This window comes from Rana temporaria, chromosome 2 (assembly GCF_905171775.1).
Source record: "Rana temporaria chromosome 2, aRanTem1.1, whole genome shotgun sequence".
NCBI lineage: Eukaryota > Metazoa > Chordata > Amphibia > Anura > Ranidae > Rana > Rana temporaria.
In genome coordinates, this window is record NC_053490.1 from 202,339,178 (window position 1) to 202,357,183 (window position 18,006).

At 45.6% G+C, this 18,006-nt stretch overlaps 1 protein-coding gene across 2 annotated transcripts in view; it reads left to right on the forward strand.

The window, feature by feature from the left end:
* The window catches only part of TFDP1 (transcription factor Dp-1), a 155,306-nt gene that overhangs the window by 129,485 nt on the left and 7,815 nt on the right, over nt 1-18,006 (forward strand). For both annotated transcript variants that reach the window (XM_040336262.1, XM_040336263.1), the window contains exon 10: nt 4,322-4,488. In XM_040336262.1, the coding sequence (XP_040192196.1) occupies nt 4,322-4,488 (167 nt within the window). The remainder of the gene's footprint in view (nt 1-4,321; nt 4,489-18,006) is intronic.

Sequence of the window (18,006 nt, forward strand, 5' to 3'; positions counted from 1 at the left end):
CCGCCTTCTCACAGGTTTTAAGGCATACAGATTTAGCTTTTGAGGATATGGGCATCTTATCTGAGGCAATGGATAAGAGGATAGACTCAATATTAAAAAAATCCTGGGACTCCACACTGGGAAGTTTAAAGCCAGCTATGGCATTCACGGTGGTGGCCAGAAATATGGAGTTCTGGTTAAATCAGATCCAGGCACACATTGAGGAAGGAACTGCGAAAGAGCAAATCCTATGCTCCTTTCCCACGCTGCTGCGAGGCATAGCCTATATCGCAGATGCCTCAGCTGAACTCGTACGGATGGAAGCTAGATCATCCGCACTAGCCAACTCCACAAGACGGGCCCTATGGTTAAAGACATGGCAGGGGGACTGCGCGTCTAAAGCCAAGTTATGTGGCATCCCATTTACAGGGGACTTGCTATTTGGGCAAGTTATGAGACGGGAGCGCTCGTTCAGGTAAAACTACCATTCATAATGGAGTAAGCACATTCATCACGCTGTAACAGACAAAAAAGCGCAAATCGTCTTTTACTAACAAGTAACCAGCTAAAAGCAGCCCAAAGGCGAATAGAACTTCCCCTTTAGAGTGCCGTCGTACGTCACTGCGCTTTGTTCATAATTTTTCAAAAACGATGGTGTGTGGGCAACGTCGTTTTTTATGATGAAGTTGGAAAAACTTTGTTTTTTTTCATGATGAAAAATGTCATTTTCTTTCATGACAAAAAGTGATCGTGTGTACGGGGCATAAGGCATATCCATCATTGCCTATTTGGACGATCTGCTCCTGTTTGCAGAATCTCCCGAGAGGTTACAAAAGAACCTCAAGATCACGCAGACCTTCCTAAAAAGTCTGGGTTGGCTAATGTGGAAAAATCCAACCTACAGCGGATAACATACTTGGGATATGTAATAGATTCAGTCAAGCAAAAAACATTTCTACCCAAAGAAAAAATAGAAAAAATCCAAAAAGTAATAAGTGCAATCCAGGCTAACCTACCATGCACCATCAGAAAGGTGATGTCAACACTGGAGTTACTAACGTCTGCGATCCCAGCAGTACAATGAGCAGCCTTACATTTTCGACCACTGCAAATGTTCCTATTAAAGATATAGGATCACAAGCAGGAGTCCTTGGACACTCAGGTTCTAATACCAGCAAAGGTTAAAATAACCCTATGGTGGTGGACATTAGAGAATGTAACCAAAGGTCAGCTGTGAACACTTCCCATTTCCCAGACCCTTACCACAGACGCAAGTGGCGTAGGATGGGGCGCGCATCTAGGCTCCCAGATAACACAAGGGGCGTGGGAAAAGGAAGAGGGGATGAGATCATCCAACTGGAAGGAATTGAAAGCAGTAGGGCTTGCACTTCAATCCTTCCAGAAAGAGTTAAAAGGACATCACTTGCAAATCGTGTCCGACAACGCATCAGTCATTGCCTACATAAACAAACAGGGTGGAACAAGAAGTGGAACCCTGTGTGCACTAGCAGAGAAAATCCTGAAATGGGGAGAGAAAAACATACTCTCTATCAGCAGTCCACCTAAAAGGGGATTTAAACAGAGTAGTAGATTTTCTCAGCAGGAGACAAGTGAAAGAAGGCGACTGGGTGTTAAACCAAGATGTGTTTAAACAAATTAAGCAAAAATGGGGAACACCTCAGGTGGACTTATTTGCATCAAGAGAAAACAAAAAAGTCAGAGCGTTCTTTTCTCTGGAATGAGAAGACGGAGCACTAGGAGTGAATGCGTTGGCACAAAAGTGGACATTCAGAATGTTATGCCTTTCCTCCACCAGTGTTAATACCAGCAGTAATAAGAAAACTTTGCATAGAGAACACAACTTTGATTCTCATAGCACCTCACTGGCCCAGGAGACCGTGGTTCCCTATGCTGAAAGAACTCGCTATAGAGCCCCCCTGGTTACTGCCAGTCCGGGAAGTTCTACTCTCCCGAGGCCCGATATACTGCCCCCAAGTGGAAAGGTGGAGCTTGGCCGCATGGTATCTGAGGAGCAGCTACTGAAAGCAAAGGGGTTCTCGAGCCGCTTAATCGCGACTCTGCTAAAAAGTAGGAAAGTGGAGACACGTAAAATCTATGAGAAAGTGTGGAAGTGCTTTAACAATTGGTGCACAGAAAACGCCTTTAACACAGAGTTCAGTGGCCGTCCTAGAGTTTCTGCAGAGTGGTGTAGAGAAAGGATTAAGCCTTAGCACTTTAAAGAGTCAAGTGTCAGCACTTTCAGTTTAAAAAAAAAAAAAAAAAAGATTAGCATCCGACCCATGGATGGATAATCAGGCTCTTCAGATCCCTGGGCAGACAAAGACCTATACAGAATTCAGTCTTTCCAAAGTGGGACCTGTCACTAGTGCTGCAAACTTTGACAGCGGACCCCTTTGAACCACTAGAGAATTGCAACCTAAAGACGCTGATGCTAAAAGCAGTCTTTCTGGTAGCAATAGCCACAGCAAAAAAAAAACCTTTTGTCAGATCTTTGCAGACCGCATCATTTTTAAAATGGACCCGGGATTCCTGCCAAAAGTAATCCAGAGATTCCATAGGGAACAAGAAGTTGTTGCCTTCATTTTGTCCGAACCCTTCTAAAGAACAAGAAGTAACATTTCATAATTTAGACGTCAGGAGATGCGTCTTGTATTATTTAGAGGTAACTAAGACACTAAGGAAGATGTATTCCTTATTTATTTTACATTATGGAGCTAGGAAAGGGCACAGAGCCACTAGAGCGCACCATAGCGAGGTGGCTAAGAGAAGCCATTGAACAGGCTTACAAGTTAGGAGGCATACAGATCCCAGAAGGTATCAGAGCGCACTCCACAAGATCAATGGCCGCCTCACAGGCAGAAAGAGCTGGAGCAACGCCGGAGCAGATTTGTAAAGCGGCGACATGGTCCAGCTTTGCCACCTTCGTAAGACATTATAGGGTGGATCTTTGGTCAGCTAAGGATCAGACCTTTGGACGCAAGGTCTTACAAGCTGTGGTCCCGCCCTAGGGTAAGTGCTTGGTTATCCTCTCAGGTGGCTGTCCTGAAAGATGATTAGGGGAAAAACGAAGTTACTTACTGGTAACGTTCTTTCCCGGAGTCTTTCAGGACAGCCAGGTACCCACCCGAATGTGTATTAAAGATTTCCTTACAGGAAATGTGATATAGTTAACTATTTGTATCATATATAATTGTCTCCCCAGCAACTGGAGGTGCTCTTGAAAGAACTGAGGACCAGCAGGGGAGGAGGAAATTTATAGGAGGCTGGCGCGGTGTTTCCTACGGAGGGGAGGAGCCAAGGTCTCTCAGGTGGCTGTCCTGAAAGACTCCGGAAAATAACATTACCAGTAAGTAACTGTTTTTTTTTTTTTTTTTTTTGTTTATTGCGCAAAAAATAAAAATCGCAGAGGTGATCAAATACCACCAAAAGAAAGCTCTATTTGTGGGAAAATGACGTCATTTTGTTTGGGAGCCACGTCACACGACCGCAATTGTCCAGGGGGCTCCAGGACAAGACCCTAATGCTGGCCATACACGCACAGAATTTTGGCTGTTTGCAGGCTGAACAATTTTGTCGGTCGAAATCGAATTGGCCACTAACTGACAGAATAAACTTCCTTACATGATCATTTCCATGATCATAGCCAGGCCCACGGTCAAAATCGTCTGTAACGTTGGGTCCACTAATGGCACGATTGGCAAACGACATTTCCGAAAAGGAACTAGTTTCAGCTGAAATTCTGTGCGTGTTTGGCCAGCATTAGTCTCTGCAAACAGTTTTGGGTGATAGGTGTTGCAGCTGGCTTTGTGGTGGTGTTTCCCAGATTTGGTTTTGGGCATGTTGTTGCTGTGTTGCCTGATCCTCATGTTCAGTGCTTTGGGCCATCCCAAGTAATAACTCCTTTGTGATGTATGATTTAAGTTTGTCTTTTTAACCTAAAAAAAAATTCTTGGAGAACATAAAGCATGGAGATCATCCCCTCTTGCTACAAAACAGCGTCTTGGTATAACTCGGCAGGATTATGTCTGGATGGGGATTTCTGCCTTTATTTTTATTTTTTGCCCAGTTTCCATTCACCTATAGATTGCAGAATAACCTAAGTAGTTATGAATATTTACTGTGTACTACAATGTACTCCAAGAACAGGATTTTACAGGTGTTTTTTTTTTTTAAATGTATGTATTGTTTCTCTACTTTGTTGTCTTTATTCAGGTGTGTCCACTGCCTTTTAATATGTATACTAGCTAAAGGATATGAGAATGTAGTTTTATACACTTCTTTTTTTTCTTTTTTTAACAAACCACTACTTTGATTGTTTCAGATTTGAATATCTTTTTAATTTTGACAACACTTTTGAAATACATGATGATATAGAAGTACTAAAACGTATGGGTATGGCTTGTGGACTTGAGACTGGCAGCTGTTCAGCAGAAGATCTGAAGTTGGCGCGGAGCTTGGTGCCAAAGGCTTTGGAACCATATGTGACAGGTTAGATTTTGTTTTTCTTAAGCTTAATAAAAAAAATGTATTCTAATTTTGTATGTCTTGTGCAAAATATTAAAACGAACCCCAACAGCCCTGAAATATTTTTAGGATGTATGCCCACTTGTTGAGACAAAATAAGTGCTATATTCTGATGTAGATGAATGCGAATACATTCATTTTTCATTTTTTCCTATTGTGTTTTAAGATATTTAAATTGAAGGTCTTGGCTGTGCCAATAATTCGATTTGTAGGTTGAGCTGCTTTTGACATCCAACAATAGGACCATGTTGATACATTGCCAGTGTTAAATTTAAGTGAGTAAGAATTCTTTGAAGGAAATGTTTCTTGTTCAATTGAGAATAAAAATGCTAACTGTATGAAAATATTGTTTCTCTCATCCTTTGAGGACACACAAATACCACTAGACAAAAAAAATGTATACATATATTTTTTTTTTTAGTTTTATGTTTTTATTTTTGCTAATGTCCTATGAAATCTGCTGCTTTAACGACCAGATATAAGAGAAAAACCGCGCTACTTAAAGTGAAAAAGCAGCAAGCTCTAGGCAAAATACATACCACAATAACAAAAATCATAAAGGAGCTGCACTAATGAGTTGTATATAAGTGGATATTATAAACAATTGAAATACATATAAACTCAAAATGTACATGACCAGTCTATAGACCAAAATAATTAAAAATGTATCTTGATAGTTGGATTTAGTGAAAAAAAAAAAAAAAAACAGATGTGTGCAGGGCCTTTATCCTGAGGATATGGGGAATACCAGCTCACAGGGGAGTTGAGTGATGGAACAGAATATACATCAGAAGCCAATATAACTCTGTCTCCAATGTTTATAAGCATAAACCAGACACGTATACCCAGAAATGAGAGACAAAAAAGACACAAGTGTAAATTCGGACAAAAAAGACTTATACGTAAATGTTTCCGAGACCCACACCCAATGGGATATAGCATATCTGGAAACCTATATTAAAAACAATATGGTCCATAGTCTGAGATGGGAGGTCAGCCCTCAAAACGGAGAACTACAGCTTGAAGACTGGTTTAAATATTTTTAACGAAGCAGGGGTTACGTTTTTAATTTTTTTGGTAGAGAGGAAGTGTCAAAAACTTCTACGGTTGGATGAGGAAATTTAAGGGCATTGAAGAGAAACTTAGTCTGTCAAAATTACCGTAACGATTACAAGAAATCAGTCCTTCTTGAAATTACTAGAAAAGGAACACGGAGAACAAATGGTAAAGAAAGTATAATGGGGACCTAGTAGACTGCCAAGGAGGTGTTTTTGTTTGGCAGAAAAGAATCCTAGCTGAACAATCCAATGAGGCTAGCACAACATATATTGACTCAGGAAGGGGGGGAACGCAACAGTGGAGGAGGAGACCATTGGGGGGGGCCCCCTATGATAGGAAGACTGGTATCATACCAGTCCCTTTACAGGGTAAGAGGTAACATAAAGGGGGATCCTCAATCTAACCATGCCCCACGTCCAGCACATTGTCCCCAAAGACCAGGCCAACATGCAGGGAAAGGGCAGGGGCGAGGTAATCCCCAACCCCATTCCGGGTATGACCAGGGGCGTTTACCTTATGGACATGCCCAGGGGCAACAAGTTAATGGTGGGGGAGGGGGTCCTTCATCTTTTTGGGGCCCTGGTCAGACCAATTATCGAGAACAAGGATATGGTCCCAAATATGGACCTAAGCCTAGCCATTTTGAACCATCATATTACATGGGAGGAGAGAAGGAGTATGATTATGTCAACACACAGAATAGTTTCTTTCCTTTACGGGACAGGAAGAGTCCTGATGTAAAGTATGACCGTAGAAATGCCCCCTCTGACTATGAGAGCAAATGGTCCCCCGTATGCATCTCAAATACCATTATCTGGGGGTGCTATGGGATTAACCAACAACATTGGGGTTTTCACAGGCCCAATCAGGGTGTCAAGAGGTCAGGACATCAAAGAGAAGAGTCAGAGGTTGGACGGCAAATATGATCTAAAGAGAAAGACTTGGTTGGGACAGGGATATTCAACTTGATCAACACGGTATTGTCAGACGCAAAAAAACTCGTGTTTAGACAAGACTCAAATATGCACCTCCGCGTAGGCCAAATAAATTTGGCCTACATGGATGTGCATAAATTCATCCGAAAATTGAATATCAAAAGGTATGATTTCAAATCCGAATAAGGAAAACAGATTGAAATCCCAAAATGGCGAACTTCTTTGGGCGCCAAATGCCTCCTTTTAATGCCCTGGGTGCCCTGCTCCCCCCACTTAAGGTTTTTAGGGATGTGGTACTCGGGTGGGGTCTTGACCTGATGACAATCAAAGTTAGAAACGAATAATGCCATGATAGCCGTTTCCTTGTGTAATAATAAGGATTTAGCGATCAGCCTGGCAGATAAGAGGTTTTGGGCAGAAAAGACTATATGGCCACGATGAATCCAGCCAGCTTATTTAAACTGTATATGCCAAGCCTGCGGTGCTTCCAGAAGGCAGCTGTGGGACCCAAAGCAGGCTCTGAACAGACACTTGCAGCGGTTAATTTTTTCCTTGCCCCGGTCATGTGAGTCACTAAGTGTTGCTTGGCAGGCTAAGGTGCTTAGCAGGATTGTTGTATAGGGGCTTGGTGAGTCCTAATAAAGGGTCCAACTTCTGAGGTGTTTTAATACTACACCCAAGTACGCTTTTTGTGGCTATTAAATATCTTCAAAAACGAGTAGTGGGAGTAATACTACAGGGAAGGGCACACCTAAGACGTCGGTTCCTAATGAACCTAGTCGTATCCCTAGTGTTGTATCCCCTGAAGGACCAGAGGCTTACGGGGCATTCTGAGCAGATGCAACTATCTGGGATTGTGCCTACAGTCAACGCTGCTTCTTCACCCTTTAACCCTAGTCGGGTTAAAGCACAGGATTGCTGGCAGGATTGCCTCCATCCCGCAGGGTTGCAAGAAGTGTGACAGATCCCCCCCCCCCTCCCTGGAGCCTCCTAGTTTGAAGGAGGAATGGTTTGAGAATGGGGAAGAGCTAAAAGCTCAGGATTTTCTGGAGGGCCTGGCAGATGAGTCTACTTCCGAGCAATCTGGACAAAAAGATATCCAGTTGATGTCTGCCTCTGTCGCAGAAATGTTTTGTTCTGGCTTTAAATTGCCTCAGGGGTGACGAGCCCCCCTGGTCCTCTTGGGTTTTCTGAGGCCTCATTCAGGCCACATAGGCTTTCCCCCAACACCTCCTGCTGGATCAGGCTGTGTATGCTGATGGGAACATCCTGACAGGATTTTGTTCCTCTTAAGAGGTTTTTCTCTGAAAAGTTTGTTAAAAAAAAAAATGGAGCATGCTAGCCGTAGATGTAGCAGTCTCTACCTTAAGAAAGAACTTAACTTGTCTGGTAAATACCACACAGGGCTTGAAAGACCCTGTTGACAAGAAATTGGTGTCATTATTAAAGGCTTAATTTTCTTTAGATAGTTCAGCTATTTAGCCAGCTGTTGCAGCAATTGGTTTCCACCAGTCAGTAAAGGATCTGGTCAAATGGCCTGATAGGCCTAACCAGGAGGATGATCTGCCTGAAAATAAGACCGATATTTCTTAAGCGCTGTGTTTAGCCGTTTAAACCTTAAAAGGATTCAATTCAGCAGGTTTCTCGTTTGGCTCTCTTGCATGTACATATGCGCAGGCTTTTGTGGAATAAAAACTAGTCAGCTGAGCTTCTTTGTGAAAAGTTATTGGCAGGTTTCCCCTTTCATGGGGACCGTTTATTTGGTGATTGTAACGGCTACCCGGGCTAGTGAGAGGGTATCAGCCGTTGGCGACGTCCTTTTCCCTGGCAAAGTGCGATATGCAAGCAAAACCGGTATCATTCCATCCCCAAGATCCAGAGAGAGAGAGGGTCCCCCCCATCAAGAACGAGACGAGGCTGCGTGTTGAAGGGTCAAACAAGACTGATTTAATGGGACATTTCCCTTAGCTTATATGTGCTTACAACTGTGACAGGAACAATGACACTCTCCGCCCCCCCTTCACACAGATGCTTTGAAATAATGACATCTCCTTGAATCAATCAGTCTCTAGACGTTCCGGCACCGAGATCCACTTAACATGACCTGGCCGGGCACATTCCTTTCTCAATAGAATTCAATTAACCTTTAGAACAATACACACTCACAGATCATCACGTTAGCATACACCTGGCAGGAGGCTGTTAACTGGTAATACACAACAGAGCGTCAATTAGCATTTAGCAGTGAAAGTCACTCTACAATTAACCCTTTGAGCTCAGTAACAAGTCATGCAGTCCTCTGTAGGCAGAATAGTTCATAGGTCCGTTACACTACTCCCCTTTTGTGGAACACTCCGGCAGACCCGGATTGATCCTTTTCGGGTCAACTTGGGGATGTCCGGTCTGCTGTTAAGGTAAAAGTTCAGTTTGCCTGGACAGTCCGTCGGCCTTCCCATTGGCTTACCAGGTCGGTAGCTGATGGTGAAGGTGAATAATGGAATTCAATTCTGGAACAGTCACTTGCTTTGCTCTCTCAATGGCTCCCAAAACCTGTTGCTGATGCTCTTGGGACAGATACGGCACCACCTGGATGCAAATCCCATTTAATCTTTTGACAATTTCCGCCTTTTTGTGCATTTCAATGTTCAAGCCACGGGACATCTCATAATACATGACAGTGTCGTTGCATCTCTGATTTCTCACTGGCCAACTTGTCACATTCCCATTTTAGACTGTGATATTGTGCCGGATCTACAGTACATGTCGGAAGGTAGTCTTACCCGGGTCTCAGCAGCAAGCGAGTTGATTCCAGCAACGCGGGTGGTCACGGGACAAGCAGCAGCAGGTGTAGGTAAATAAGCCGAAGTCAGAGGGCCAATGTCGTTGCCCAGCACCACCTCGGCAGGTAGGTTGTCCATGATACCAACTGTGGTCTTTCCTGACCCGGCTCCCCAGTCTAAGTGCACCTGGGCGGTGGGTACGTGAAATACAGCACCCCCTGCGACCCGGACGGCAACTGTGCGAGTGGACACGTTCTCTGGCTTTACCAGATGTTTTTGAATCAGAGTGATAGTAGTCCCGGAATCTCTTAGGCCTTGTGCTACTTGTCCATTCACCCGTACCTCCTGACGGTGATGCTGACGGTTATCCGGAGAGGCAGCTTGTATTGGGTCTGCCTCATACCAAATTCCCAGACATTCCTCAGGGCCCCCCTCGGTCTCCAGGCAGTGGGCCGCAGAGGGACGTGATGAAGTGACCTCTGTGTTGGGTGTTGTGCGTCTCCAGTTATTTGTAGCTCTCAAAGGGCAATAATGAGCAATATGTCCCGTGTCGCTGCAGTGATGGCACGTCACCCTAGGCGAATCCCGGGGGTAGTTGCTAGGCCCCTGAGGACGTGGTGGGACTGGAGCCCGAAACTCTGGGCGTGGGGTGACGGTTGGAGTACGCGGTTCTACCTTCTGAGCCAGCCGCGTAGTTCCCTGGCTTACTTTCCTTGTCTCCGCGTACTCATCTGCTAGCCGAGCCGCCTCGTTTAAGTTAGCGGGACGGCGATCTCGTACCCAGTCTTGTATGTCTGCAGCCAGGTCTTGGAAGAAATGTTCCATTAGGAACAGCTGCAATACTTCCTCCCCGGTGTTGGCCTTGCACCCTTGGACCCAAAGGGATGTCACCCTTTGTAACTGGTTGGCCCATTCCATGTGGGAGTCCACAGCCTTCTTCTTGGACTCCCGGAAGCGCCGGCGGTAGGCTTCTGGCGTTACGGCATATCGGGTTAGCAGCGCCTTTTTAACTTGCTGATATTGTAAAATATCCTCTGGAGCGAGAGCCCGAAAGGCTTCATTGGCTTTGCCCGACAATTTCCCCGACAAAATAGTGACCCATTGGTCTGGTGGTACCTGGTGTAGTGAGCACTGCCTCTCAAAATCCGCCAAATATCCATCAATTTCCTCCTCACTTTCTACAAAAGCTTTAAATGCAGTGAACGGTATTTTTTCCTGTAGCCGCGGGTGGGGGGGTAGGAACTGCATGTGTAATGGGCTGTCTCGCTCTTACCAGTTCCAGTTCTTGTCCCCTCTTAGTTTGTATCTCTTCCCTTGCTTCCCGGAACACCTGTTTGTTTAGTTCCACGGACGTTTCTGGATACAAGGATAATCTCCGCTGTACAATCCCAGTAATTACATCTTCCTCGCTGACCGGTACAAGGGGCTCAGTTCCTTCCATGGATCCATCCATTTCGTCCAGCTCCAGCAGGTCAGCTATCAGCTCCCTCTGTGGTCTGTTGCTGGCGCTCCTACCACGACTCTCTAATCTTTTAGTGTGGATCTTTTCAGCCTGGCGTACTGCGACTCCATTCAGCACTTGCTCTTTGGATAAAAGGACCATCCCGCTGCTGCCAACCAATGTAACGGCTACCCGGGCTAGTGAGAGGGTATCAGCCGTTGGCGACGTCCTTTTCCCTGGCAAAGTGCGATATGCAAGTAAAACCGGTATCATTCCATCCCCAAGATCCAGAGAGAGAGAGGGTCCCCCATCAAGAACGAGACGAGGCTGCGTGTTGAAGGGTCAAACAAGACTGATTTAATGGGACATTTCCCTTAGCTTATATGTGCTTACAACTGTGACAGGAACAATGACACTCTCCGCCCCCCCTTCACACAGATACTTTGAAATAATGACATCTCCTTGAATCAATCGGTCTCTAGACGTTCCGGCACCGAGATCCACTTAACATGACCTGGCCGGGCACATTCCTTTCTCAATAGAATTCAATTAACCTTTAGAACAATACACACTCACAGATCATCACGTTGGCATACACCTGGCAGGAGGCTGTTAACTGGTAATACACAACAGAGCTTCAATTAGCATTTAGCAGTGAAAGTCACTCTACAATTAACCCTTTGAGCTCAGTAACAAGTCATGCAGTCCTCTGTAGGCAGAATAGTTCATAGGTCCGTTACAGTGATCATTTGGACAAATATATCCAAAAGATTTCTCTACTTCCTGTGAAGAAAAGCACCAGGCTTACCTCGTTTAAAACTTCAGGGACTGCTTCCTCAAATATCTCAGCGTCAAGGCAGTTTCGCTGTCAACAGGTCGCTAGTAGAAGTCCAGGGCCAGAAAAAGCCCTGGGTACAAAATTTGAATAAAACCAGCACCAAGCCCTCCTTTTAGGGGGGTGCTCCCACTCCAATGGGGGGGGGGACATTTGGAGAACGATGTTACAAGCTGGCGTTGGGGGAGGGGGGGGGGGTTAAAATCCAGCGCTCCCTCGGGTTCTCCAAAAAGAGACTTATTGCTTCAGGCACTACATCATTTAGTGCATCAAGAAGTGACTGTACAGGTTCCTGTATCCGAAAGGGCGAACCTGACCCCCCAAACGGGGTCACAAGTCCCATTTTTGGACCCAAGATCCCTGAACCAATATCTACTGATTAAGTAGATTTCGGATGTGCGCTCAGTAGTAGCCAAAATTCAAATGGGAGACTTTCTATCCTCCATCGATGTAAAGGGTGCGTATCTACACATACCTATCGTTCAACCTCATCAGAGGTATCTACGGTTTGCAGTAGAGGAACGTCGCTTTCAGTTCGTGGCTCTACCCTTCGGGCTTGCTACAGCCCCCTGGGTGTTCACAAAGGTCCTAGCACCAGTAATGGGTCTTTTAAGGGTCCAAGGGATTCTGGTGCTCGGTTATCTGGATGACCTCCTTCTCGGAGATCACTCACTACAAGCTCTAGAACAGAGCCTAGGATGCACAGTGCGGTATTTTAAAAGCTTAGGCTGGATCAGTAATATTTAAAAGTCAGGCTTGAAACCAGCTCAAGGTCTAACGTATTTAGGTCTGATCCTAGATACGGTCCAAACAAGAGTATTCTTGCCACCCGCAAGGACCTGTGCCCTGAAGGATCAGGTGCGTCAGTTAAGGGGCACCAGCCAACCCTCCATTCGCCTTTATATCAGTCTTCTAGGGAGGATGGTATCCTTTGAGGTGGTGCCCTATGCCCAGTTCCATTCCAGGGCTCTACAAGACATCTTGTTTGCTTGGAACAGGAGAGGACAAGCCCTGGATTATCCAATGTTTTTATCTCCTCTGGCACGCTTAAGCCTAAACTGGTGGTTCCAGGATCAGAACCTGCGAAAGGGAAGATCCTCCCGGTAACTTGGAGAGTACTGACTACAGATGCCAGTCTCTCAGGCTGCGGAGAGACCCTAGAGGGGCTCAAGGGAATGGTCAAGGACAGAGCAGATCCTACCCATCAATGTCCATGAATTTGGGGCCCAACGGTCATGGACGGTGGAGCTTCAGGACTGCTCTATCAGGGTTCATGCCGACAATGCCACTGCAGTAGCCTATATACGCCACCAAAGTGGTACTAGGAGGAGTCCAGCTCTGAAGGAGGTGAACCACACATACTAGCCTGAACAGAGGGACACGTGCCGATTTCTATCAGCAGCCCATATCCTGGGAGTAGAGAACTGGAAGGCAGATTATCTCAGCTGCCAGCAGTTCTGCCTGGGGGAATGGTCCCTACACCCAGGAGTGTTCCAGGAAATTTGCCAACGTTGGGGATGGCCAGGGGTCGACCTACTGGCATCCAGGTGCAACAACAAACTACAGCAGTTTGTGTCCCGGAGGGCCCTGGTTTCCAAAAATTGTGAAACTGACAATAGACGGGTCATGGGCGCTTGCATGTCGCCCCCATTCTACTGTCTCGAAGTCCTATATTCCACCCCAATTTACAGTCTCTAAATTTTGACGGCATGGCTATTGAAGCCAGGGTGTTAAAGGACTGTGGAATCTCAGGATCAGTGGTGTCTTCCCCAGTGAATGCTAGAAAAGCTGTCATTAGGAAGAGCTATCATGAGGCCTGGAAGACTTTTTTTTTTTTTTTTTTTTTTTTATATTGCTTGGTGTGAAGCCAAAAAATTGCATCCTCTGAAATAAGTGATTGGGAAAATTCTCTTTTCTACAGTCAGCTGTGGAAATAAAATTGGCTTGGAGTACAATCGGAGGTCAAGTTTCGGCCCTATCGGTATTCTTCCAAAGGCCTTTAGCCTCCCATTCACTGATCCGAACCTTTATGCAGGGGACAACTCGGTTGCTTCCCCCCATTTAGGTCAGCTATGTGTCCTTGGGACTTGAACTTGGTGCTTGTTTGTGTTAGAGACAACCATTTGAACCTATCAAGGAAATTCCATTAGACTTGCAGTCACGCAAGCTAGCCTTCTTAATGGCCATTGCCTCGGCTAGAAGGGTGTCGGAGTTGGTGGCCCTTTCCCATGTAGGGAACCATACTTAATCTTTCATCACAACAGGCTCATGTTACGACCTGTTCCATACCTTTTGCCAAAAGTGGAGCCTTTCATTTAAATCATCGGGACATTAATTTGCCTTTTTTCTCTCGGCCGCGCTTATCAGAAGAGACGACTGCATTCATTTGACGTTGTCAGGACAGTCCGGGTTCATTTGTCTAGATCTGTGGAGATCCGAGGATCAGACTCCCTTTTTTTTAAATAACCAAAAGGACACAAAGGACAGGCAGCTTTCCTTGCCATTTGGGTCTGTCAATTGATCATTCAGGCCTATGGTCTGAAACATAAAGCTCCTCCCTTTAGGGTGATAGCTCATTCTACCAGGGTTGTAGCAACCTCCTGGGCTTTTCGCCATCAGGTATCTGGGGCTCAGATTTTTAACCACTTCCCGCCCGGCCTATGGCCGATTTACGTCCGGGAAGTGGTTATGAAATCCTGACAGGACGTTCTAGAACGTCCTGCAGGATTTCATGCCGCGCGCGCCCGTGGGGGCGCGCATCGCGGCGATCGGTGATGCGGGGTGTCAGTCTGACACCCTGCATCTCCGATCTCGGTAAAGAGCCTCCGGCGGAGACTCTTTACCACGTGATCAGCCGTGTCCAACCACGGCTGATCACGATGTAAACAGGAAGAGCCGTCGATGGCTCTTCCTCACTCGCGTCTGACAGACGCGAGTAGAGGATAGCCGATCGGCGGCTCTCCTGACAGGGGGGGTTAGCGCTGATTGTTTATCAGCGCAGCCCCCCCTCGGATCGCCACACTGGACCACCAGGGATGCCCACCCTGGAGCACCAGGGTGGGCAAAAAAAAAAAAAAATGACAGAAAAAAATTAAAAAAAAAATGACAGAAAAAAAAAAAAAAGCATAAAGAAAAAAAAAAAGATGCCAGTCAGTGCTCACAAATGGGCACTGACTGGCAACCTGGCAAAAATCAGTGCTGCCACCCCAGTGTCCATCAGCGCCACCCCAGTGTCCATCAGCGCCACCCCAGTGTCCATCAGCGCCACCCCAGTGTCCATCAGCGCCACCCCAGTGTCCATCAGCGCCACCCCAGTGTCCATCAGTGCCACCCCACAGTGCCCATCCATGCCCAGTGCCCACCTATCAGTGCCCATCTGTGCCACCCATAAGTAGCCATCAGTGCCGCCCATGAGTGCCCATCTGTGCCGCCTATGAGTGCCCATCAGTGCCGCCTATGTGTGCCCATCAGTGCCGCCTATGTGTGCCCATCAGTGCCGCCTATGTGTGCCCATCAGTGTCGCATACCAGCGCCGCCAATCAGTGCCACCTAATCTGTGCCCGTCAGTACTACCTCATCGATGTCCATCAGTGCCATCTCATCGGTGCCCATTAGTGCCGCCATATCAGTGCCCGTAATTGAAAGAGAAAACTTATTTACAAAAAAATTAACAGAAAAAAATAAAAACGTAATTTTTTTTCCAAATTTTCAGCCTTTTTTTAGTTGTTGCGCAAAAAAAAAAAATCGCAGAGGTGATCGAATACCACCAAAAGAAAGCTCTATTTGTGGGGGAAAAAGGACGCCAATTTTGTTTGGGTACAGTGTAGCATGACCGCGCAATTGCCATTCAAAGTGCGACAGTGCTGAAAGCTGAAAATTGGCTTGGGCGGGAAGCTGCGTAAGTACCTGGTATGGAAGTGGTTAAGGTTGCTACCTGTTCTTCAGTGCATACATTCACAAAATTTTATCAAGTGGCTGTTCGCGCAGCTGAGGATTCGGCTTTCGGCCACAGCGGGCTGCCGTATACATTTCAGATTGCTATTGTTTGGCAGGGTGTCTCCCTCCCCTCAAGGCTATTGCTCTGGAACGTCCCAGAAAGTAATAAATATTAGCATGACTGTGTCCCATGATGTATGAAAAATAAATAGGATTTGTTTTTCATACTTGCCTGTAAAATCCTTTTCTTTGCATACATCATGGGGCACAGAGATCCCTCCCCTCTTTTCTTAAGGATTCAGTGCTTGCTAAAAAACTGAAGTATTTCCTGTATGGGAGGGGTTATATAGGGGGATCACTTACTGTCTTAAGACTTTGGTCTACCAGTCTCCATTCACCCAAAACATGGAGTATAACCCAGCAGGTAATGAATATTGGCATGACTCTGTCCTATGATGTACTCAAAGAAAAGGATTTTACAGGTAAGTATTACGGAAAAATAACCAGATTGTCGTGAACAGAAACTACTGTCAAGCGATTTCTGTAGTCCACATCCCAGGAGTGAATAACTGGCAGGCAGATTATCTCAGCTGCCACCACTTGGACCGGGGGGGGGGGGGGAGGAATGCCCTACTAATCCAGATGTGTTCAATGTGATATGCCAAAAGGGATCTCCTGGATTTTGATGTCCTACCCTCCAGGTTTAACAACCTACTTCTGTTCGTGACCAGAACCAGGGATCCTCTAGCTCTGCTTCAGATGTGTTCCAGCCACGAAGAATTCTGCCTCACCTGCTCCACAGAATAGAAGTAACCTGATATATACAGACCTACTTGGGCTTCTAGTAGATGGCTCCACCATGTTTCTCTGTCCCTTGCTTTAATGACATGATTGTTGAAACCCAAGTCCTAAAGGGAAAATTAAAAAATCTGAGTCTGACCTTGCTGAAAGCGACAGGTGTCCCTTCAATGTTGATCTGTTATCATACCTGGAAATCTTTGCGTGGTGCAATCAGTCAATTTAATTCCAGAATTTTTTTATGTGAGTTTTTAATCTGGCCTACCTGTGAACAGGATCAGGCTCTTGGCACTCTAAAAGGGTATTGGGGCCTTTATCTATACTTTTTTTTTATTTTTTTTTATAAGCTTTTGGCCTCAAACTTCTTTGTGAAATGCTTTATTCAAGGTGTTTCGGTGTTGGGCCCCCCTGTATGAAGCTTTTTTCATATTTCTGACAGTTGTTACACAACCCTCCTTTGTTCCAATGAGTACATTGTTCTGCCATCCTTGTACACTGCTCCTAAGCAACCAAAGGAATCCTAGCTACATTGCTTGAACATAGTTGGAGCCATTAACTTGTACCTAAAAGCTACTGCTTCTTTTAGATAAATGGATCCCTTGTTTATACTTTGCTCAGGACCTCGCAAGGGGCACCTTGCTTCAAACTCCAGGGTGCATAAGGAATTTGATTGAGAGGGCCTACATCCTTAAAGTTGTACTAAACGTTTGATGTAAAAAAAAAAAGTCATGCTTGCCTCTGCTGTGCAGCTCGTTTTGCACAGAGTGGCCCCCGATCCTCGTCTTCTGTCGCCGGCTGTCTCGGCTTCTCACTGCATCAACTAACCCCCCCCCGGAAGCACTTTCTCAAGGGGGTTACCTTGCGGGCGCGCTCCCGAGTCCAGCACTTGCGTCCATAGACATGAACAATGGACTCTGCCCTGACGCCCACGTCATTGGATTTGATTGACAGCAGTGTGAGCCACTGGCTACGCTGTTATCAATCTATCCAATGAAGAACCGAGAAAATCGGGCTGAAATCAAGTGTGTTGATGTGTGGGGGGCCAGTAAGCATCGGATGTTTTTTCACCTTAATGCATAGGATGCATTAAGGTGAAAAATCATGACCCGATAAGTGCTCTTAGCCCTTACCTAAGATCACTAACTGGTGTGCTCCCCTGTCAGAACACAGTAGCTCTGCGGGGGAGATCACTGTAATATTGCATAGTTAGTACAGTGGCTCCTCCCGAGCTGTTAAATTTTTTTTTTTTTTTTTTTTTTCATTCAGCACACTGGGTTGAACGGAAAAAAGTTTGTGTGTTGCATCCCCACTTGTTCAGCTCTCTAAGAGTATCCTGGGCCTTAAGACAACAAGCCTCTGTTGCTCAACTGTGCAAGGCTGCCACCTATTTGTCTGTTCATACTATTTCAAAGTTTTAACAGGTGGCTCTCCAATCTCCTGTGAAAATGCATATTTCGGCCACAAAGTTCTTGCAGCAGCACTCTTTTGGGCCTGAAGGCATAGTTTCATTTTGTTTAGTTGTTGCCCATCATTTGGGGACATCCCTTGGTTTGTGAATAAGTTGCCCATGTCTTGTATGATTTAAGATGAAAGACATTTTGAATAACCTATAAATTCCATATATTTGACTACAGAGTACAAGCCACTCTTTGTTGCTTTGCATTGTTTGCTACAAAACTGAGGACTCATGGAGGGGAG